At 46.6% G+C, this 24,171-nt stretch overlaps 1 protein-coding gene across 4 annotated transcripts in view; it reads right to left on the bottom strand.

The window, feature by feature from the left end:
* The window catches only part of CACNA1S (calcium voltage-gated channel subunit alpha1 S), a 1,015,758-nt gene that overhangs the window by 482,493 nt on the left and 509,094 nt on the right, over positions 1–24,171 (bottom strand). For all 4 annotated transcript variants that reach the window (XM_044287793.1, XM_044287791.1, XM_044287794.1 and 1 more), the window contains exons 24-25: positions 2,104–2,156; positions 1,394–1,540 (exon numbers count right to left, since the gene is read on the bottom strand). In XM_044287793.1, the coding sequence (XP_044143728.1) occupies positions 1,394–1,540; positions 2,104–2,156 (200 nt within the window). The remainder of the gene's footprint in view (positions 1–1,393; positions 1,541–2,103; positions 2,157–24,171) is intronic.

Raw genomic sequence — 24,171 nt, 5'->3', positions numbered from 1 at the left:
CTCAGCTACAGAAAAAGGAACATGGGTCCGCCTGGGTATCTAAAAAAGTCAGAGATTTATGCAAAACAACATAGACCTCTTTCGACTTAGTCAGGATTGGTATTGTGAGCCCAGTAGGAGTAATATTTAGAGTATGTACCCGGGATATGGCCTTGCTTAAAATGTTTTTACTGTAGCAAAAGAATCTGCACCCTCTCTCTGTGCATGCCCTATAAAAGCTTAGAGCGTTTTTCAGGAACATTAAACCCCCTTACATTTAGTGAAGTGATTCTGACAGCAGGTGAAACCATAGTCACAAATGGAAGGGTGAGATAGGGTATGAAGGGGTCGGTCAGGAAAAGTAAGGATTGAAACAAAGAATGAAGCAAAGGATATAGAAAAGAGCTCAAGAGTCCACGTATGTATCCCTAAATAATGTTAAAATGCAAAGTAAGAGAGGAGAGAAGAGAAGAAGAAAGAAGAAGAAGAAAAAAATGTGGTGACAAGGTGATGTCACTGGTACTGTGCAGTATCTAACCTTCGCAGGAAAAACCACAAAACAAGCAAATAAAAAAATAAGAGAAAGAACCCCTCTGTGGAGAGGGGTGTACTGTCTGTAACTGGGTAGAGATGAGTTCCTAAATAGGAGACAGACTTCCAATGACAGAGCAAAGGAGCCGCCCCTAGACTGAGAAACTGGGTAACAAAACAGATAACTAACAAGCAGGATATCATCCCCCAGTGACCATAGTGGCGATAAGGCAATAATGTAAAAATATGTATTGCTTTGGTATCCTTGAGAGCTGAAGGTAATGGACAAGCCAGAGAAAAAAAATATGAAAGCAAACATGTAGCTTAGCTGTAAAGGATAGGAGCCCTCTTAAAGATAGACATAAAGTGTCTCTGCATAATAGGACAAGCACTGTCCGTGCTGTCTAGAAAACCCGAAACAGCATATGCTTTCCCTGAATTCTTGCAACAGTCTCAGGTGGGTTGGTAAGCGCTACTGTGTCGCTGGACGTTGCCCCTAGATCTCCGACATCGCTTATGCAGAGAGTTCGGCAAAACCAGCCGAACTGCCGGCTGTCAGTCACAGCGATGGGGCAGGGAAGGGGCCTGGTTATCTTGACTTGAAGCAAGGAGGCTGCTGCCCCCTTGACTTCAAGCATGACTAGAGAAGCGCACTGGCAGGGAATAAAATAAAGTTTTCTGAGCTTTAGCCGCATCGGCCTTCAGGAAGAAAATTATCGTCGGAAACACGCTGCTGGCTACTGTCAGGTACTGCTGGCGGCTTGGGATTGTTTTTGGAGGTGACAGGTTCCCTTTAAGGAGTGGTGTATACTGCAAGTGGAAATTTAATCATAATAACATTTTAAATAAAGCAATATAAGTATATAATAATTTATATACATACTGTGGCCAGCCCTCAAAGGTGGAGATGGTAAAAAGAGACATCATTCCAGAGAGTACATTATCAAAATGGAAATCACTGTGCATCCAAATTCTTGGCTTCAGCTGCAGCTGAGTAGGGTCTCCATCTTTAACATCAATAAAATAGCCCCTAATGATAAAAAAAGCCACTGTAAAAACATACTGGTAGATTTAATGGTATAGGGAGGATTTCTTCCTATGAGATGGAAAAAACAGGCAGTAAGGTCTCATGCACACAACAGTATTTTTTTGCGGTCTGCAAAATGGGGTTTCGTTGTTCCGTGATCCATGTCCGTTTTTGTTTCCGTGTGTCTTCCTTTATTTTTGGAGGATCAACAGACATGAAGGAAAGTAAAAAAAAAAAATATCTAAGTCTAGTTTGCCATGCAAATGATAGGAAAAAAAACTGACGCAGACGACAATCTTGTGTGCCTCCGTGTTTTTCACGGACCCATTGACTTGAATGGGTCCGCGAACCGTTGTCCGTGAAAAAAAAAGGACAGGTCATATTTTTTTCACGGACTGGAAACACGGATCACGGACCCGAATGACAAACGGTGCATTAGCCGAGTTTTCCACTGACCCATTGAAAGTCAATGGGTCCGCAGAAAATGACGGAAAATGGAACAACGGACACAGGACACAACGGTCATGTGCATGAGGCCTAAGAGATCAATAGAGCACTGATCATACCTGCAGTCTTCTTGTGTAATCTTTGTGCTATCAGTGCAGCTGTAAAATTTTCCCTAAAGGTAAACAAGCAGAACATAGTCAAGAACTTTATTGTCAAAGTCAATGTATCAACAACAAAAAAATGACTTTATTTAAATCAGGTTTTTAATATAATCTGACAGGGATTCACTTATATAGCTTTAGGCCCCTTTCACATGGGCGAGTATTCCGCACGGATGCAATGCGTGATGTGAACGCATTGCACCCGCACTGAATCCGGACCCATTCATTTCTATGGGGCTGTGCACATGAGCTGTGATTTTCACGCATCACTTGTGCATTGCGTGAAAATCGCAGCATGCTCTATATTCAAAGTTTTTCACGCAGCGCAGGCACCTTAGAAGTAAATGGGGTTGTGTGAAAATTGCAAGCATCTGCAAGCAAGTGCAGATGCGGTGCGATTTTCACGCATGCTTGTTAGGTGACGATCGGCCTGGGGACCTAATCTGTATTATTTTCCCATATAAACATGGTTATAAGGGAAAATAATAGCATTCAGAATACAGAATGCAAAGTAAAATATTGATGAAGGGGTTAAAAAATAATAATAATTAACTCATCGAGTCCACTTGATCGCGTAGTTGCGGATCTCTGGCTTTTTCTGTACTGTTGAGCTGCCGGCTAAGGACCTGTGGTGACGTCACTGTGCTCATCACATGGTCCAATCACACGGTCCCTCGCCATGGTGATGGACCATGTGATGAGCACAGTGACATCACCACAGGTCTTTTGCCAGGTCCTGAGGATAGAACAGAGACCGGCAGCTATGGAGCAGGTAAGTTAACTTTTTTATTTTTTTTAACCCCTCCATCCCTAATTTAATTTGCATTCTGTATTAAGAATGCTATTATTTTCCCTTATAACCATGTTATAATGGAAAATAATAAAATCTACACAACACCTAACCCAAACCTGAACTTCAGTGATGAAGTCCCGGTTTGGTTCTGGGTACTAAACATGCCGATTTTTCTCACGCGGGTGCAAAACGCATTAAAACGCTTTGCACTTGCGTGGAAAAATTGTGCATTTTACCGCAACGTACCCGCATCTTATCGGGCCCTCACACACCAAGTTCGTGTGAAAGAGGCCTTAGTCCATATGCAGAAGATAGTCCACATCTTCATCATTATGGCAGTATTACACAAGAGCCTTGTGCTGAAGCTACAAATGCAGAGACCAGGGGACAATATTTGCACATGGGTAAAGAATTGGTTACGGGACATTGTAAATGGTACATACTTAAAATGAGCTAAAGTCAGCAGATGGTACAACAAGGATCTGTCTTAATCAATGATCTTGTGAATGGGATTGAGAGTAAGGTGTCAGCTTTTGCTGATGATGCAAACTGGGTAGGATACACATCCTGATTTTTTAATGTTACAGAAAGACCTAGATAAGCTGGCAGCATGGGCAAGAAGATAGCAGATGATTTTTTTTAATTATTATCTTTATTTCCAATGAAGGTATTTAACAAGTTCTCGAAAACATCTAAAGAAAGAAATACATTTTAATGTTCATAAATGTAGGTTAATGCAACTGGGCCACAGTAATTGTACAGCTGAATGCACATAAAATGGAATAAGGCCTCTTTCACACGAGCATGACGGATTAGGTCCGGATGCGTTTAGGGTGCGTTCAGTGAAACTCGCAATACTTTGCAAGCAAGTTCAGTGAGTTTTATCCGCGATTGCGTTCAGTTGTTCAGTTTTTCCCGCGCGGGTGCAATGCGTTTTGATGCGTTTTTCATGCGCGTGATAAAAAACTGAAGGTTTATAAACAATATCTCTTAGCAACCATCAGTGAAAAACGCATCGCACCCGCACTTGCTTGCGGATGCAATGCGTTTTTCACGCAGCCCCATTCACTTCTATGGAGCCAGGGCTGCGTAAAAAACGCAAAATATAGAACATGCTGCAATTTTCATGCAACGCAGAACTGATGCGTGAAAAACAACGCTCATGTACACAGCCCCATTGAAATGAATGGGTCAGGATTCAGTGCGGGTGCTATGCGTTCACGTCACGCATTGCCCCCGCGCGGAAAACACGCTCGTGTGAAAGGGGCCTAAAACTGTGGACAACAGCGCAAGAAAAGGACTTGATTATTCTGGTTAGGCTACTTTCACACTGCCGTTTCTGGGTCCGCCTGTGAGATCCGTTTCAAGGCTCTCACAAGCGGCCCCAAACGGATCAGTTTAGCCCCAGTGCATTCTGAATGGATAAGGATAAGTTCAGAATGCATCAGTTTGGCTCCCTTCTGCCTCCATTCCGCTTTGGAGGCAGACACCAAAACGCTGTTTGCAGCGTTTTGGTGTCCGCCTGGCGGTGCGGAACCAAACGGATCCATCCTGACTTACAATGTAGTAAGTCAATGGGGACAGATCCGTTTACATTGACACAATATTGGTGCAATTGTAAACGGATCCGTCCCCCATTGACTTGCAATGTAAGTCAGGCTGGATCCGTTTGACTTACACTTAGACTTTTTTTTTTTACTTAGTTATGCACTGGGATCCGTACTGAATGGATACCAGCATTTGCATTATTAGGTGTGAATCCGTCTGTGCAGATACCAGGCGGATCCGCACCTAACACAGGTGTGAAAGTAGCCTAACAAGAAAGCTAAACAGCAAAGATAATATCACATTCCTTGATTATGAGATTCAATTTTGGGCTCCATATACTACAAGGGATATAGGAGAGCCAGAGAGGATTCAGAGAAGAAAACACTTAGGCCTCTTGCACACAACCGGTCTGCAAAAACTGATCCACAAAAAATACGGATGACGTTCGTGTGCATTCCGTATTTTGGTGAATTGAACAGCTGGCCCCTAATAGAACAGTACTATCCTTGTCCGTAAAGCGGACAATAATAGGACATGTTCTATTTTCTTTGCAGAACGGAAATATGGAAACGGAATGCACATACCTTTCATAGTAACGCAGTACATAAGGCCGAAAAAAGACATTTGTCCATCCAGTTCGGCCTGTCATCCTGCAAGTTGATCCAGAGGAAGGCAAAAAACTCCTGTGAGGTAGAAGCCAATTTTCCTCAATTTAGGGGAATAAAAATTCCTTCCCGACTCCAATCAGGCAATCAGAATAACTCCCTGGATCAACGATCTCTCTCTAGTACCTATAGCCTGTAATATTATTACGCTCCAGAAATACATCCAGGCCCCTCTTGAATTCCTTTATTGTACTCACCATCACCACCTCCTCAGGCAGAGAGTTCCATAGTCTCACTGCTCTTACCGTAAAGAATCCTCTTCTATGTTTGTATACAAACCTTCTTTCCTCCAGACGCAGAGGATGTCCCCTCGTCACAGTCACCGTCCTGGGAATGAATAGATGATGGGATAGATCTCTGTACTGACCCCCGATATATTTGTACATATTAATTAGATCTCCTCTCAGTCGTCTTTTTTCTAAAGTGAATAACCCTAATTTTGATAATCTTTCAGGGTACTGTAGTTGCCCCATTCCAGTTATTACTTTAGATGCCCTCCTCTGGACCCTCTCCAGCTCTGCTATGTCTGCCTTGTTCACTGGAGCCCAGAAATGTACACAGTACTCCATGTGTGGTCTGACTAATGATTTGTAAAGTGGTAGGACTTTGTTCTCATCACGGGCATCTATGCCCCTTTTGATGCAACCCCATTATCTTATTGGCCTTGGCAGCAGCTGCCTGACACTGCTTTTTTGCAGCTTAGTTTGCTGTATATTAAAATTCCTAGATCTTTTTCCATGTCAGTGTTACCGAGTGTTTTACCTTTTAATAAGTACGGGCGACTTGCATTATTCCTTCCCATGTGCATAACTTTACATTTGTCAGTGTTAAACCTCATCTGCCACTTATCTGCCCAAGCCTCCAATCTATCCAGATCGCTCTGTAGTAGTATACTGTCCTCTTCAGTGTTAATTACTTTACACAGTTTAGTGTCATCTGCGAAAATTGATATTTTACTATGCAGTGAGCCAGTTACTTACCCACTTACAGACGTTTTCTCCCAGTCCGAGCATTCTCATTTTATATACTAACCTTTTATGTGGTACAGTGTCAAATGCTTTGGAGAAGTCCAGATATATGACATCCATTGATTCGCCGCTGTCAAGTCTAGAACTTACCTCCTCATAGAAACTGATTAAATTTGTTTGACATGATCGATCCCTCACAAATAGAGTTGAGCGGACACATGGATGTTCAGGTTCGAGAAGCTCGGCCGAACTTCCCGGAAATGTTCGAGTTCGGGATCCGAACCCGATCCGAACTTCGTCCCGAACCCGAACCCCATTGAAGTCAATGGGGACCCGAACTTTTCGGCACTAAAAAGGCTGTAAAACAGCCCAGGAAAGGGCTAGAGGGCTGCAAAAGGCAGCAACATGTAGGTAAATCCCATGCAAACAAATATGGATAGGGAAATTAATAAAAATAAAAATAAAATGAATAAAAATTAACCAATATCAATTGGAGAGAGGTCCCATAGCAGAGAATCTGGCTTCACGTCACCCACCACTGGAACAGTCCATTCTCAGATATTTAGGCCCGGCACCCAGGCAGAGGAGAGAGGTCCCGTAACAGAGAATCTGGCTTCATGTCAGCAGAGAATCAGTCTGCATGTCATAGCAGAGAATCAGGCTTCACGTTAGCCACCACTGCAACAGTCCATTGGCATATATTTAGGCCCAGCACCTAGGCAGAGGAGAGAGGTCCCGTAACAGAGAATCTGTCTTCATGTCAGCAGAGAATCAGTCTGCATGTCATAGCAGAGAATCAGGCTTCACGTCAGCCACCACTGCAACAGTCCATTGGCATATATTTAGGCCCAGCACCCAGGCAGAGGAGAGAGGTCCCGTAACAGAGAATCTGTCTTCATGTCAGCAGAGAATCAGTCTGCATATCATAGCAGAGAATCAGGCTTCGTGTCAGCCACCAGTGCAACAGTCCATTGGCATATATTTAGGCCCAGCACCCAGGCAGAGGAGAGAGGTCCCGTAACAGAGAATCTGTCTTCATGTCAGCAGAGAATCAGTCTGCATGTCATAGCAGAGAATCAGGCTTCACATCAGCCACCACTGCAACAGTCCATTGGCATACATTTAGTCCCAGCACCCAGGCAGAGGAGAGAGATCCCGTAACAGAGAATCTGGCTTCGTGTCAGCAGAGAATCAGTCTGCATGTCATAGCAGAGAATCAGGCTTCATGTCAGCCACCACTGCAACAGTCCATTGGCATATATTTAGGCCCAGCACCCAGGCAGAGGAGAGAGGTCCCATAACAGAGAATCTGTCTTCATGTCAGCAGAGAATCAGTCTGCATGTCATAGCAGAGAATCAGGCTTCACGTCACCCAACATTGGAACAGACCATTGGCATATATTTAGGCCCCGACACCCAGACAGAGGAGAGGTTCATTCAACTTTCGGTTGCCTCGCAATATAATGGTAAAATGAAAATAAAAATAGGATTGAATGAGGAAGTGCCCTGGAATACAATAATATATGGTTAAGGGGAGGTAGTTAATGTCTAATCTGCACAAGGGATGGACAGGTCCTGTGGGATCCATGCCTGGTTCATTTTTATGAATGTCAGCTTGTCCACATTGGCTGTAGACAGGCGGCTGCGTTTGTCTGTAATGACGCCCCCTGCCGTGCTGAATACACGTTCAGACAAAAAGCTGGCCGCCGGGCAGGCCAGCACCTCCAAGGCATAAAAGGCTAGCTCTGGCCACGTGGACAATTTAGAGACCCAGAAGTTGAATGGGGCCGAACCATCAGTCAGTACGTGGAGGGGTGTGCACACGTACTGTTCCACCATGTTAGTGAAATGTTGCCTCCTGCTAACACGTTGCTTATCAGGTGGTGGTGCAGTTAGCTGTGGCGTGTTGACTAAACTTTTACACATCTCTGCCATGCTAACCCTGCCCTCAGAGGAGCTGGCCGTGACACAGCTGCCTTGGCGACCTCTTGCTCCTCCTCTGCCTTGGCCTTGGGCTTCCACTTGTTCCCCTGTGACATTTGGGAATGCTCTCAGTAGCGTGTCTACCAACGTGCGCTTGTACTCGCGCATCTTCCTATCATGCTCCAGTGCAGGAAGTAAGGTGGGCACATTGTCTTTGTACCGTGGATCCAGCAGGGTGGCAACCCAGTAGTCCGCACACGTTAAAATGTGGGCAACTCTGCTGTCGTTGCGCAGGCACTGCAGCATGTAGTCGCTCATGTGTGCCAGGCTGCCCAGGGGTAAGGACAAGCTGTCCTCTGTGGGAGGCGTATCGTCATCGTCCTGCCTTTCCCCCCAGCCACGCACCAGTGATGGGCCCGAGCTGCGTTGGGTGCCACCCCGCTGTGACCATGCTTCATCCTCATCCTCCTCCACCTCCCCCTCATCCTCGTCCTCCTCGTCCTCCAGTAGTGGGCCCTGGCTGGCCACATTTGTACCTGGCCTCTGCTGTTGCAAAAAACCTCCCTCTGAGTCACTTCGAAGAGACTGGCCTGAAAGTGCTAAAAATGACCCCTCTTCCTCCTCCTCCTCCTCCTGGGCCACCTCCTCTTCCATCATCGCTCTAAGTGTTTTCTCAAGGAGACATAGAAGTGGTATTGTAACGCTGATAACGGCGTTATCGCCACTGGCCATGTTGGTGGAGTACTCGAAACAGCGCAACAGGGCACACAGGTTTCGCATGGAGGCCCAGTCATTGGTGGTGAAGTGGTGCTGTTCCGCAGTGCGACTGACCCGTACGTGCTGCAGCTGAAACTCCACTATGGCCTGCTGCTGCTCGCACAGTCTGTCCAGCATGTGCAAGGTGGAGTTCCACCTGGTGGGCACGTCGCATATGAGGCGGTGAGCGGGAAGGCCAAAGTTACGCTGTAGCGCAGACAGGCGAGCAGCGGCAGGATGTGAACGCCGGAAGCGCGAACAGACGGCCCGCACTTTATGCAGCAGCTCTTGGGGTAGTTGTGAATGAACTTCTGCACCACCAAATTCAGCACATGTGCCAGGCAAGGGATGTGCGTCAAACCGGCTAGTCCCAGAGCTGCAACAAGATTTCGCCCATTATCGCACACCACCAGGCCGGGCTTGAGGCTCACCGGCAGCAACCACTCGTCGGTCTGTTGTTCTATACCACGCCACAACTCCTGTGCGGTGTGGGGCCTGTCCCCCAAACATATGAGTTTCAATATGGCCTGCTGACATTTACCCCGGGCTGTGCTGAAGTTGGTGGTGAAGGTGTGTGGCTGACTGGATGAGCAGGTGGAAGAAGAGGAGGAGGAAGCCGAGAAGGAGGAGGTGGCAACAGGAGGCAAAGAATGTTGCCCTGCGATCCTTGGCGGCGAAAGGACGTGCGCCAAACAGCTCTCCGCCTGGGGCCCAGCTGCCACTACATTTTACCCAGTGTGCAGTTAGGGAGATATAGCGTCCCTGGCCGTGCTTACTGGTCCACGTATCTGTGGTTAGGCGGACCTTGCTACAGATGGCGTTGCGCAGTGCACACTTGATTTTATCGGATACTTGGTTGTGCAGGGAAGGCACAGCTCTCTTGGAGAAGTAGTGGAGGCTGGGAACAACATACTGTGGGACAGCAAGCGACATGAGCTGTTTGAAGCTGTCTGTGTCCACCAGCCTAAATGACAGCATTTCATAGGCCAGTAGTTTAGAAATGCTGGTATTCAGGGCCAGGGATCGAGGGTGGCTAGGTGGGAATTTACGCTTTCTCTCAAATGTTTGTGAGATGGAGAGCTGAACGCTGCCGTGTGACATGGTTGAGACGCTTGGTGACGGAGGTTGTGTTGGTGGTACATCCCCTGTTTGCTGGGAGGCAGGTTCCAACGTTCCTCCAGAGTCGGAGGAAGAGGCGGAGGCGGCAGCAGCAGAAGAGGCCGAGGCGGCAGCAGTAGAAGAGGCCGAGGCGGCAGCAACAGAAGAGGTAGCAGGGGGAGCCTGAGCGACTTCCTTGTTTTTAAGGTGTTTACTCCACTGCAGTTCATGCTTTGCATGCAGGTGCCTGGTCATGCAGGTTGTGCTAAGGTTCAGAACGTTAATGCCTCGCTTCAGGCTCTGATGGCACAGCGTGCAAACCACTCGGGTCTTGTCGTCAGCACATTGTTTGAAGAAGTGCCATGCCAGGGAACTCCTTGAAGCTGCCTTTGGGGTGCTCGGTCCCAGATGGCGGCGGTCAGTAGCAGGCGGAGTCTCTTGGCGGCGGGTGTTCTGCTTTTGCCCACGGCTCCCTCTTTTGCTACGCTGTTGGCTCGGTCTCACCACTGCCTCTTCCTCCGAACTGTGAAAGTCAGTGGCACGACCTTTATTCCATGTGGGGTCTAGGACCTAATCGTCCCCTGCATCGTCTTCCACCCAGTCTTGATCCCTGACCTCCTGTTCAGTCTGCACACTGCAGAAAGACGCAGCAGTTGACACCTGTGTTTCGTCATCATCAAAGACTTGCTGAGGTGGTATTCCCATGTCCTCATCATCAGGAAACATAAGTGGTTGTGCGTCAGTGCATTCTATGTCTTCCACCGCTGGGGAAGGGCTAGGTGGATGCCCTTGGGAAACCCTGCCAGCAGAGTCTTCAAACAGCATAAGAGACTGCTGCATAACTTGAGGCTCAGACAGTTTCCCTGATATGCATGGGGGTGATGTGACAGACTGATCGGGTTGGTTTTCAGGCGCCATCTGTGCGCTTTCTGCAGAAGACTGGGTGGGAGATAATGTGAACGTGCTGGATCCACTGTCGGCCACCCAATTGACTAATGCCTGTACCTGCTCAGGCCTTACCATCCTTAGAACGGCATTGGGCCCCACCATATATCGCTGTAAATTCTGGCGGCTACTGGGACCTGAGGTAGCTGGTACACTAGGACGTGTGGATGTGGCAGAACGGCCACGTCCTCTCCCAGCACCAGAGGGTCCACTAACACCACCACGACCATGTCCACGTCCGCGTCCCTTACTAGATGTTTTCCTCATTGTTATCGTTCACCACAACAACAAAAATATTATTTGGCCCAATGTATTGAATTCAAATTCAGGCCTTTTTTTTGTTTACAGACACCTAACACTATCTGGCTATCTATTTAGGTACCGTATTACACTAATACCGGCACAGCAGTAACCACAGATTTAGCTGACTATGAATTTGAGGCCTAGTATTTAGGCGCTGGGTGACAGGTATACGTTTTATGGACAGAATTAGACTGGGATATGCACAGTAGCGTGTGTGTGAAGTTATTGAGAATGACCCTATGTGCACCTTGAATCTGATATACCCTTTTAGGGATAGATTTAAAATAGCTCTGATACAGCAGAAACCACTAAATTAGGAAATTGCTAAACTGGGAATTGTATTTCAACCCAGAACAAAAAATGTGCTTTGACGGACACTGAATAACTTGACCAGCCACAACAGTACAGCAGTAACAACAGATTTAGCTGGATATAAATTTGAGGCCTAGTATTTAGGCGCTGGGTGACAGGTATAGATTTACTGACAGAATTAGACTTGGAAATGCACAGTAGCGTGTGTGTGAAGTTATTCAGAATGACCCTATGTGCACCTTGAATATTATATACCCTTTTAGGGATAGATTTAAAATAGCTCTGATACAGCAGAAACTAGGGATGAGCGAACTCGAACTGTATAGTTCGGGTTCGTACCGAATTTTGACACGGACCCGAACCCGGACATTTTCGTAAAAGTCTGAGTTCGGGTTCGGTGTTCGTCGCTTTCTTGGTGCTTTTGTGACGCTTTCTTGGCGCTTTTTGAAAGGCTGCAAAGCTAATCAACAAGCGTCATACTACTTGCCCCAAGAGGCCATCACAGCCATGCCTACTATTGGCATGGCTGTGATTGGCCAGAGCACCATGTGACCCAGCCTCTATTTAAGCTGGAGTCACATAGCGCCGCCCGTCACTCTGCTCTGATTAGCGTAGGGAGAGGTTGCGGCTGCGACAGTAGGGCGAGATTAGGCAGATTAACTCCTCCAAAGCACTTGATTATTGATCGATCTGCAGCTGTGGATCATTGAGCTGCTGATACTCAATTGCTCACTGTTTTTAGGCTGCCCAGACCGTTTGTCAGTCACATTTTTCTGGGGTGATCGGCGGCCATTTTGTGTCTTGTGGTGCGCCAGCACAAGCTGCGACCAAGTGCATTTAACCCTCAATGGTGTGGTTGTTTTTTTGGCTAAAGCCTACATCAGGGTGAAGCTGTCACACCAAGTGCATTTAACCAGCAATAGTCTGTTTATTTTTTGGCCATATACTACATCAGGGGCAAGCTGCGCCCGTCACCAAGTGCATTTAACCCTCAGTAGTGTGGTTGGTCAAGCTATCACACCAAGTGCATTTAACCAGCAATAGTCTGTTCATTTTTTGGCCATATACTACATCAGGGGCAAGCTGCGCCCGTCACCATATGCATTTAACCAGCAATAGTCTGTTCATTTTTTGGCCATATACTACATCAGGGGCAAGCTGCGCCCGTCAACAAGTGCATTTAACCCTCAGTAGTGTGGTTGGTCAAGCTATCACACCAAGTGCATTTAACCAGCAATAGTCTGTTCATTTTTTGGCCATATAATAAATCAGGGGCAAGCTGCGCCTGTCACCAAGTGCATTTAACCAGCAATAGTCTGTTCATTTTTTGGCCATATACTACATCAGGGGCAAGCTGTGCCCGTCACCAAGTGCATTTAACCCTCAGTAGTGTGGTTGGTCAAGCTGTGACACCAAGTGCATTTAACCAGCAAAATTCTGTTCATTTTTTGGCCATATACTACATCAGGGGCAAGCTGCGCCCGTCACCAAGTGCAGTTAACCCTCAGTAGTGTGGTTGGTCAAGCTGTCACACCAAGTGCATTTAACCAGCAATAGTCTGTTCATTTTTTGGCCATGTACTACATCAGGGGCAAGCTGCGCCTGTCACCAAGTGCATTTAACCCTCAATGGTGTGGTTGTTTTTTGGCTAAAGCCTACATCAGGGTGAAGCTGTCACAACAAGTGCATTTAACCAGCAATAGTCTGTTCATTTTTTGGCCATATACAAAATCAGGGGCAAGCTGCGCCCGTCACCAAGTGCATTTAACACTCAGTAGTGTGGTTGGTCAAGCTATCACACCAAGTGCATGTAACCAGCAATAGTCTGTTCATTTTTTGGCCATATACTAAATCAGGGGCAAGCTGCGCCCGTCACCAAGTGCATTTAACCAGCAATAGTCTGTTAATTTTTTGGCCATATACTACATCAGGGGCAAGCTGCGCCCGTCACCAAGTGCATTTAACCCTCAGTAGTGTGGTTGGTCAAGCTATCACACCAAGTGCATTTAACCAGCAATAGTCTGTTCATTTTTTGGCCATATACTACATCAGGGGCAAGCTGTGCCTGTCACCAAGTGCATTTAACCCTCAATGGTGTGGTTGTTTTTTGGCTAAAGCCTACATCAGGGTGAAGCTGTCACACCAAGTGCATTTAACCAGCAATAGTCTGTTCATTTTTTGGCCATATACTAAATCAGGGGCAAGCTGCGCCCGTCACCAAGTGCATTTAACCCTCAGTAGTGTGGTTGGTCCAGCTATCACACCAAGTGCATTTAACCAGCAATAGTCTGTTCATTTTTTGGCCATATACTAAATCAGGGGCAAGCTGCGCCCGTCACCAAGTGCATTTAACCAGCAATAGTCTGCTCATTTTTTGGCCATATACTACATCAGGGGCAAGCTGCGCCCGTCACCAAGTGCATTTAACTCTCAGTAGTGTGGTTGGTCAAGCTATCACACCAAGTGCATTTAACCAGCAATAGTCTGTTCATTTTTTGGCCATATACTACATCAGGGGCAAGCTGTGCCTGTCACCAAGTGCATTTAACCCTCAATGGTGTGGTTGTTTTTTGGCTAAAGCCTACATCAGGGTGAAGCTGTCACACCAAGTGCATTTAACCAGCAATAGTCTGTTCATTTTTTGGCCATATACTACATCAGGGGCAAGCTGCGCCCGTCACCAAGTGCATTTAACCAGCAATAGTGTGGTTATTTTTTGGCCAAATCCCAGTCTAATTCTGTCACTAAATCCATACCGGTCACCCAGCGCCTAAATACTAGGCCTCAAATTTATATCCCGCTAAATCTCTCGTTACCGCTGTACTGTTGTGGCTGGGAAAGTTATTTAATGTCCGTCAAAGCACATTTTTTGTTCAGGGTTGAAATACAATTCCCAATTTAGCAATTTCATAATTTAGTGGTTTCTGCTATATCAGAGCTATTTGAAATCTATCCCTAAAAGGGTATATAATATTCAAGGTGCACATAGGGTCATTCAGAATAACTTCACACACACGCTACTGTGCATTTCCAAGTCCAATTCTGTTAGTAAATCCATACCGGTCACCCAGCGCCTAAATACTAGGCCTCAAATTTATATCCCGCTAAATCTCTCGTTACCGCTGTCCTGTTGTGGCTGGGAAAGTTATTTAGTGTCTGTCAAAGCACATTTTTTGTTCTGGGTTGAAATACAATTCCCAATTTAGCAATTTCATAATTTAGTGGTTTCTGCTATATCAGAGCTATTTGAAATCTATCCCTAAAAGGGTATATAATATTCAAGGTGCACATAGGGTCATTCAGAATAACTTCACACACACGCTACTGTGCATTTCCAAGTCCAATTCTGTTAGTAAATCCATACCGGTCACCCAGCGCCTAAATACTAGGCCTCAAATTTATATCCCGCTAAATCTCTCGTTACCGCTGTCCTGTTGTGGCTGGGAAAGTTATTTAGTGTCCGTCAAAGCACATTTTTTGTTCAGGGTTGAAATACAATTCCCAATTTAGCAATTTCATAATTTAGTGGTTTCTGCTATATCAGAGCTATTTGAAATCTATCCCTAAAAGGGTATATAATATTCAAGGTACACATAGGGTCATTCAGAATAACTTCACACACACGCTACTGTGCATTTCCAAGTCTAATTCTGTCACTAAATCCATACCGGTCACCCAGCGCCTAAATACTAGGCCTCAAATTTATATCCCGCTAAATCTCTCGTTACCGCTGTCCTGTTGTGGCTGGGAAAGTTATTTAGTGTCCGTCAAAGCACATTTTTTTGTTCTGGGTTGAAAAACAATTCCCAATTTAGCAATTTCATAATTTAGTGGTTTCTGCTATATCAGAGCTATTTGAAATCTATCCCTAAAAGGGTATATAATATTCAAGGTGCACATAGGGTCATTCAGAATAACTTCACACACACGCTACTGTGCATTTCCAAGTCCAATTCTGTTAGTAAATCCATACCGGTCACCCAGTGCCTAAATACTAGGCCTCAAATTTATATCCCGCTAAATCTCTCGTTACCGCTGTCCTGTTGTGGCTGGGAAAGTTATTTAGTGTCCGTCAAAGCACATTTTTTGTTCTGGGTTGAAATACAATTCCCAATTTAGCAATTTCATAATTTAGTGGTTTCTGCTATATCAGAGCTATTTGAAATCTATCCCTAAAAGGGTATATAATATTCAAGGTGCACATAGGGTCATTCAGAATAACTTCACACACACGCTACTGTGCATTTCCAAGTCTAATTCTGTCACTAAATTCATACCGGTCACCCAGCGCCTAAATACTAGGCCTCAAATTTATATCCCGCTAAATCTCTCGTTACCGCTGTCCTGTTGTGGCTGGGAAAGTTATTTAGTGTCCGTCAAAGCACATTTTTTGTTCTGGGTTGAAATACAATTCCCAATTTAGCAATTTCATAATTTAGTGGTTTCTGCTATATCAGAGCTATTTGAAATCTATCCCTAAAAGGGTATATAATATTCAAGGTGCACATAGGGTCATTCAGAATAACTTCACACACACGCTACTGTGCATTTTCAAGTCCAATTCTGTTAGTAAATCCATACCAGTCACCCAGCGCCTAAACACTAGGCCTCAAATTTATATCCCGCTAAATCTCTCGTTACCGCTGTCCTGTTGTGGCTGGGAAAGTTATTTAGTGTCCGTCAAAGCACATTTTTTGTTCTGGGTTGAAATACAATTCCCAATTTAGCAAGTTCATAATTTAGTGGTTCCTGCTATATCAGAGCTATTTGAAATCTATCCCTAAAAGGGTATATAATATTCAAGGTGCACATAGGGTCATTCAGAATAACTTCACACACACGCTACTGTGCATTTCCAAGTCCAATTCTGTTAGTAAATCCATACCGGTCACCCAGCGCCTAAATACTAGGCCTCAAATTTATATCCCGCTGAATTTGAATACAATACATTGGGCCAAATAATATTTTTGTTGTTGTGGTGAACCATAACAATGAGGAAAACATCTAGTAAGGGACGCGGACGTGGACATGGTCGTGGTGATGTTAGTGGACCCTCTGTTGCTGGGAGAGGACGTGGCCGTTCTGCCACATCCACACGTCCTAGTGTACCAACTACCTCAGGTCCCAGTAGCCGCCAGACTTTACAGCGATATATGGTGGGGCCCAATGCCGTTCTAAGGATGGTAAGGCCTGAGCAGGTACAGGCATTAGTCAATTGGGTGGCCGACAGTGGATCCAGCACGTTCACATTATCTCCCACCCAGTCTTCTGCAGAAAGCGCACAGATGGCGCCTGAAAACCAACCCCATCAGTCTGTCACATCACCCCCATGCATACCAGGGAAACTGTCTCAGCCTCAAGTTATGCAGCAGTCTCTTATGCTGTTTGAAGACTCCGCTGGCAGGGTTTCCCAAGGGCATCCACCTAGCCCTTCCCCAGCGGTGAAAGACATAGAATGCACTGACGCACAACCACTTATGTTTCCTGATGATGAGGACATGGGAATACCACCTCAGCATGTCTCTGATGATGACGAAACACAGGTGCCAACTGCTGCGTCTTTCTGCAGTGTGCAGACTGAACAAGAGGTCAGGGATCAAGACTGGGTGGAAGACGATGCAGGGGACGATGAGGTCCTAGACCCCACATGGAATGAAGGTCGTGCCACTGACTTTCACAGTTCGGAGGAAGAGGCAGTGGTGAGACCGAGCCAACAGCGTAGCAAAAAAGGGAGCAGTGGGCAAAAGCAGAACACCCGCCGCCAAGAGACTCCGCCTGCTACTGACCGCCGCCATCTGGGACCGAGCACCCCAAAGGCAGCTTCAAGGAGTTCCCTGGCATGGCACTTCATCAAACAATGTGCTGACGACAAGACCCGAGTGGTTTGCACGCTGTGCCATCAGAGCCAGAAGCGAGGCATTAACGTTCTGAACCTGAGCACAACCTGCATGACCAGGCACCTGCATGCAAAGCATGAACTGCAGTGGAGTAAACACCTTAAAACCAAGGAAGTCACTCAGGCTCCCCCTGCTACCTCTTCTGCTGCTGCCGCCTCGGCCTCTAATGCTGCTGCCGCCTCGGCCTCTTCCTCCGCCTCTGGAGGAACGTTGGTACCTGCCGCCCAGCAAACAGGGGATGTACCACCAACACCACCAACACCACCTCCGTCACCAAGCGTCTCAACCATGTCACACGGCAGCGTTCAGCTCTCCATCTCACAAACATTTGAGAGAAAGCGTAAATTCCCACCTAGCCACCCTCGATCCCTGGCCCTGAATGCCAGCATTTCTAAACTACTGTCCTATGAAATGCTGTCATTTAGGCTGGTGGACACAGACAGCTTCAAACAGCTCATGTCGCTTGCTGTCCCACAGTATGTTGTTTCCAGCCGCCACTACTTCTCCAAGAGAGCCGTGCCTTCCCTGCACAACCAAGTATCCAATAAAATCAAGTGTGCACTGCGCAACGCCATCTGTAGCAAGGTCCACCTAACCACAGATACGTGGACCAGTAAGCACGGCCAGGGACGCTATATCTCCCTAACTGCACACTGGGTAAATGTAGTGGCAGCTGGGCCCCAGGCGGAGAGCTGTTTGGCGCACGTCCTTCCGCCGCCAAGGATCGCAGGGCAACATTCTTTGCCTCCTGTTGCCACCTCCTCCTTCTCGGCTTCCTCCTCCTCTTCTTCCACCTGCTCATCCAGTCAGCCACACACCTTCACCACCAACTTCAGCACAGCCCGGGGTAAACGTCAGCAGGCCATTCTGAAACTCATATGTTTGGGGGACAGGCCCCACACCGCACAGGAGTTGTGGCGTGGTATAGAACAACAGACCGACGAGTGGTTGCTGCCGGTGAGCCTCAAGCCCGGCCTGGTGGTGTGTGATAATGGGCGAAATCTCGTTGCAGCTCTGGGACTAGCCAATTAGACGCACATCCCTTGCTTGGCGCATGTGCTGAATTTGGTGGTGCAGAAGTTCATACACAACTACCCCGACATGTCAGAGCTGCTGCATAAAGTGCGGGCCGTCTGTTCGCGCTTCCGGCGTTCACATCCTGCTGCTGCTCGCCTGTCTGCGCTACAGCGTAACTTCGGCCTTCCCGCTCACCGCCTCATATGCAACGTGCCCACCAGGTGGAACTCCACCTTGCACATGCTGGACAGACTGTGCGAGCAGCAGCAGGCCATAGTGGAGTTTCAGCTGCAGCACGCACGGGTCAGTCGCTCTACAGAACAGCACCACTTCACCACCAATGACTGGGCCTCCATGCGAGACCTGTGTGCCCTGTTGCGCTGTTTCGAGTACTCCACCAACATGGCCAGTGGCGATGACGCCGTTATCAGCGTTACAATACCACTTCTATGTCTCCCTGAGCAAACACTTAGGGCGATGATGGAAGAGGAGGTGGCCCAGGAGGAGGAGGAGGAGGAGGAGGAGGAAGAGGGGTTATTTTTAGCACTTTAAGGCCAGTCTCTTCGAAGTGACTCAGAGGGAGGTTTTTGGCAACAGCAGAGGCCAGGTACAAATGTGGCCAGCCAGGGCCCACTACTGGAGGACGACGAGGATGAGGTGGAGGAGGATGAGGATGAAGCATGGTCACAGCGGGGTGGCACCCAACGCAGCTCGGGTCCATCACTGGTGCGTGGCTGGGGGGAAAGGCAGGACGATGACGATATGCCTCCCACAGAGGACAGCTTGTCCTTACCCCTGGGCAGCCTGGCACACATGAGCGACTACATTCTGCAGTGCCTGGCAACGACAGCAGAGTTGCCCACATTTTAACGTGTGCGGACTACTGGGTTGCCACCCTGCTGGATCCACGCTTCAAAGACAATGTGCCCACCTTACTTCCTGCACTGGAGCGTGATAGGAAGATGCGCGAGTACAAGCGCACGTTGGTAGACGCGCTACTGAGAGCATTCCCAAATGTCACAGGGGAACAAGTGGAAGCCCAAGGCCAAGGCAGAGGAGGAGCAAGAGGTCGCCAAGGCAGCTGTGTCAATGCCAGCTCCTTTGAGGGCAGGGTTAGCATGGCAGAGATGTGGAAAACTTTTGTCAACACGCCACAGCTATCTGCACCACCACCTGATACGCAACGTGTTAGCAGGAGGCAACATTTCACTAACATGGTGGAACAGTACATGTGCACACCCCTCCACGTACTGACTGATGGTTCAGCCCCATTCAACTTCTGGGTCTCTAAATTGTCCACGTGGCCAGAGCTAGCCTTTTATGCCTTGGAGGTGCTGGCCTGCCCGGCGGCCAGCGTTTTGTCTGAACGTGTATTCAGCACGGCAGGGGGCGTCATTACAGACAAACGCAGCCGCCTGTCTACAGCCAATGTGGACAAGCTGACGTTCATAAAAATGAACCAGGCATGGATCCCACAGGATCTGTCCGTCCCTTGTCCAGATTAGACATTAACTACCTCCCCTTAACCATATATTATTGGACTCCAGGGCACTTCCTCATTCAATCCTATTTTTATTTTCATTTTACCATTATATTGCGAGGCTACCCAAAGTTGAATGAACCTCTCCTCTGTCTGGGTGCCGGGGCCTAAATATATGCCAATGGACTGTTCCAATGTTGGGTGACGTGAAGCCTGATTCTCTGCTATGACATGCAGAATGATTCTCTGCTGACATGAAGCCAGATCCTCTGTTACCGGACCTCTCTCCTCTGCCTGGGTGCTGGGCCTACATTTATGAAAATGGACTCTTACAGTGGTGGCTGACGTGAAGCCTGATTCTCTGCTATGATATGAAGACTGATTCTCTGCTGACATGAAGCCAGATTGTCTGTTACGGGACCTCTCTCCTCTGCCTGGGTGCTGGGCCTAAATATATGCCAATGGACTGTTGCAGTGGTGGCTGACGTGAAGCCTCATTCTCTGCTATGACATGCAGACTAATTCTCTGCTGACATGAAGCCAGATCCTCTGTTACGGGACCTCTCTCCTCTGCCTGGGTGCTGGGCCTAAATTCATGAAAATGGACTCTTACAGTGGTGGGTGACGTGAAGCCTGATTCTCTGCTATGACATGAAGACTGATTCTCTGCTGACATGAAGCCAGATTGTCTGTTACGGGACCTCTCTCCTCTGCCTGGGTGCTGGGCCTAAATATATGCCAATGGACTGTTGCAGTGGTGGCTGACGTGAAGCCTCATTCTCTGCTATGACATGCAGACTAATTCTCTGCTGACATGAAGCCAGATTCTCTGTTACGGGACCTCTCTCCTCTGCCTGGGTTCCGGGGCCTAAATATCTGAGAATGGACTGTTCCAGTGGTGGGTGACGGGAAGCCAGATTCTCTGCTATGGGACCTCTCTCCAATTGATTTTGGTTAATTTTTATTTATTTAATTTTTATTTTAATTCATTTCCCTATCCACATTTGTTTGCAGGGGATTTACCTACATGTTGCTGCCTTTTGCAGCCCTCTAGCCCTTTCCTGGGCTGTTTTACAGCCTTTTTAGTGCCGAAAAGTTTGGGTCCCCATTGACTTCAATGGGGTTCGGGTTCGGGACGAAGTTCGGATCGGGTTCGGATCCCGAACCCGAACATTTTCGGGAAGTTCGGCCGAACTTCTCGAACCCGAACATCCAGGTGTTCGCTCAACTCTAGCAGAAACCACTAAATTAGGAAATTGCGAAATTGGGAATTGTATTTCAACCCACAACCAAAACTGTGCTTTGACGGACACTAAATAACTTGACCAGCCACACCAGTAACGACAGATTTAGCTGGATATAAACTTGAGGCCTAGTATTTAGGCGCTGGGTGACAGGTATACGTTTACTGACAGAATTAGACTGGGATTTGGCCAAAAAATAACCACACTATTGATGGTTAAATGCACTTGGTGTGACAGCTTGACCAACCACACTACTGAGGGTTAAATGCACTTGGTGACAGGCGCAGCTTGCCCCTGATGTAGTATATGGCCAAAAAATAAACATACTATTGCTGGTTAAATGCACTTGGTGTGACAGCTTGACCAACCACAATACTGAGGGTTAAATGCACTTGGTGACAGGCGCAGCTTGCCCCTGATGTAGTATATGGCCAAAAAATAAACAGACTATTGCTGGTTAAATGCACTTGGTGTGACAGCTTCACCCTGATGTAGGATTTAGCCAAAAAACAACCACACCATTGAGGGTTAAATGCACTTGGTGACAGACGTAGCTTGCCCCTGATGTAGTATATGGCCAAAAAATAAACAGACTATTGCTGGTTAAATGCACTTGGTGTGACAGCTTGACCCTGATGTAGGCTTTAGCCAAAAAACAACCACACCAGTGAGGGTTAAATGCACTTGGTGGCAGCTTTTGCTGGCGCAACACAAGACACAAAATGGCCGCCGATCACCCTAAGAAAAAAGTAACTGAAAAACGCTCTGGGCAGCCTAAAAATTGTGAGCAATTCAATAGCAGCAGTTCAATCAGCCACAGCTGCAGATCGATCAATGGATGGAGTCTTTTGGAGGAGTTAATCAGCCTAATCTCACCCTACTGTCGCAGCTGCAACCTCTCCCTACGCTAATCAGAGCAGAGTGACGGGCGGCGTTATGTGACTCCAGCTTATATAGAGGCTGGGTCACATGGTGCTCTGGCCAATCACAGCCATGCCAATATTAGGCATGGCTGTGACGGCCTCTTGGGGCAAGTAGTATGACGCTTGTTGATTGGCTGCTTTGCAGCCTTTCAAAAAGCGCCAAGAAAGCGACGAACACCGAACCCGAACCCGGACTTTTACGAAAATGTCCGGGTTCGGGTCCGTGTCACGGACACCCCAAAATTCGGTACGAACCCGAACTATACAGTTCGGGTTCGCTCATCCCTACTCACAAAGCCATGCTGATATGGCGTTATTTGCTTATGTTCGTTAAGATGCTCTAATATAGCATCTCTCAGAAAACCTTCAAACAGTTTACCCAGAACAGATGTTAAACTTACCGGCCTATAGTTTCCAGGTTCTGTTTTTGGACCCTTTTTGAATATTGGCACCACATTTGCCATGCGCCAATCCTGTGGGACATTCCCTGTCAATATAGAATCTGCAAATATCAGAAATAAGGGTCTGGCTATGACATTACTTAATTCCCTTAAGATACGGGGGTGTATGCCATCCGGTCCTGGCGATTTGTCTATTTTAATCTAAGTCGATGTTGCACTTCTTCCTGGGTCAGACAGGACACTTTTAATGGGGAATTTATTTCAACATTCGGCATGTCATCTGACAGTTTATTTTCCTCAGTGAATACATTGGAGAAAAAAAATATTTAACAGCTTTGCTTTCTCCTCGTCGCTCTCTGCGACTCCCCCCTCATTACTCTTTAAAGGGCCAACACCTTCAGATTTATACTTTTTAACATTTATATAATTGAAGAACATTTTAGGGTTAGTTTTACTCTCTTTGGCAATTAATCTATCAGTCTCTAGTTTGGCCACTTTTATTTGTTTTTTACATGTTCTATTTTTTTCCTTATAGTTTTTCAGTGCTTCGGTGCTACCTTCCTGTTTTAGTGTTTTATATGCTTTTTTTTTGTCATTTATTGCTTTCTATACAGTTCTGTTTATCCACATTGGTTTCTTTTTGTTCCTTAACCTTTTATTCCCATACAGTATGTACCTCTCACAATGAGATTTTAGGATGCTTTTAAAGATATCCCATTTTGTGGCTGTATTTTTATTTGTGAGGACTATGGCCTCTCTTAGTTGGCTAAATTTAGCTTTTTTGAAGTTTGGTATTTTTATTCCTCTCTGTAGAAACGCTCTTTTGAATGATAATTGGAAGGTTATTACTTTGTAGTCACTATTTCCCAGGTGTCCCCCAACCTGCACGTCTGTTGTTCTGTCGGGCCTATTGGTTAATACTAAGTCCAGTATGGCCGTCCCTCTAGTCGGGTCCTGAACCAGTTGGGAGAGGTAATTGTCTTTGGTTATTGCCAAGAACCTTGTCTGGGTAGTTGAAGTCCCCCATAATAACCACCTCATTATGATTTGCCGCCTAGTCTATCTCGTTTAGTAGTAGATCTTCTGTGGACTCTGGTATATTTGGTGGTTTATAGTAAACTCCTATTAGTAATTTATTATAGTTTTTAGCGCCATGTATCTCTACCCACAGTGACTCCACATGTTCCTGTCCCTCACTTATATCTTCACGGAGTGTGGTCTTTAGACAGGACTTTACATAAAGGCAGACCCATCCCCCTCTCCGATTTTGACAATCCTTTCTAAACAGACTGTAACCCTGTACATTAACTGCCCAGTTATAGCTATCATCCAGCCATGTCTCAGTTATTCCCACTATGTCATAGTCCTCCTTACACATCACTAATTCCAGTTCACCAGTTTTATTAGTCAGGCTTCTGGCATTAGTATACATACATTTGAGAGGTTTATATATATTTTTTACTCTACACCTTTTCTTCTGAACTGTTCTAGTCCCTCCTTCCATTCCTCCCCCAGTCTCACTACCTTGCCCCCGGTCTCTATATGCACTATCTTCCCATTCTATAACATAATTACCCTCCCCCCAGTCCCTAGTTTAAACACTCCTCCAACCTTCTAGCCATCTTCTTCCCCAACACAGCTTTCCGTTTTGTTTTTTTTGCAGACCCATTGAAATGAATAGTTCCATATACAGTCCACAAAAAACAACAATTGAATAGACACGGAATGAAAAATACGTTGGTGTGCAAGAGGC

The sequence above is a fragment of the Bufo gargarizans genome, chromosome 3 (assembly GCF_014858855.1).
Source record: "Bufo gargarizans isolate SCDJY-AF-19 chromosome 3, ASM1485885v1, whole genome shotgun sequence".
Lineage (NCBI taxonomy): Eukaryota > Metazoa > Chordata > Amphibia > Anura > Bufonidae > Bufo > Bufo gargarizans.
Note: the sequence above shows the minus strand (reverse complement) of the source record. Positions and strands in the feature narration are given on the sequence as shown.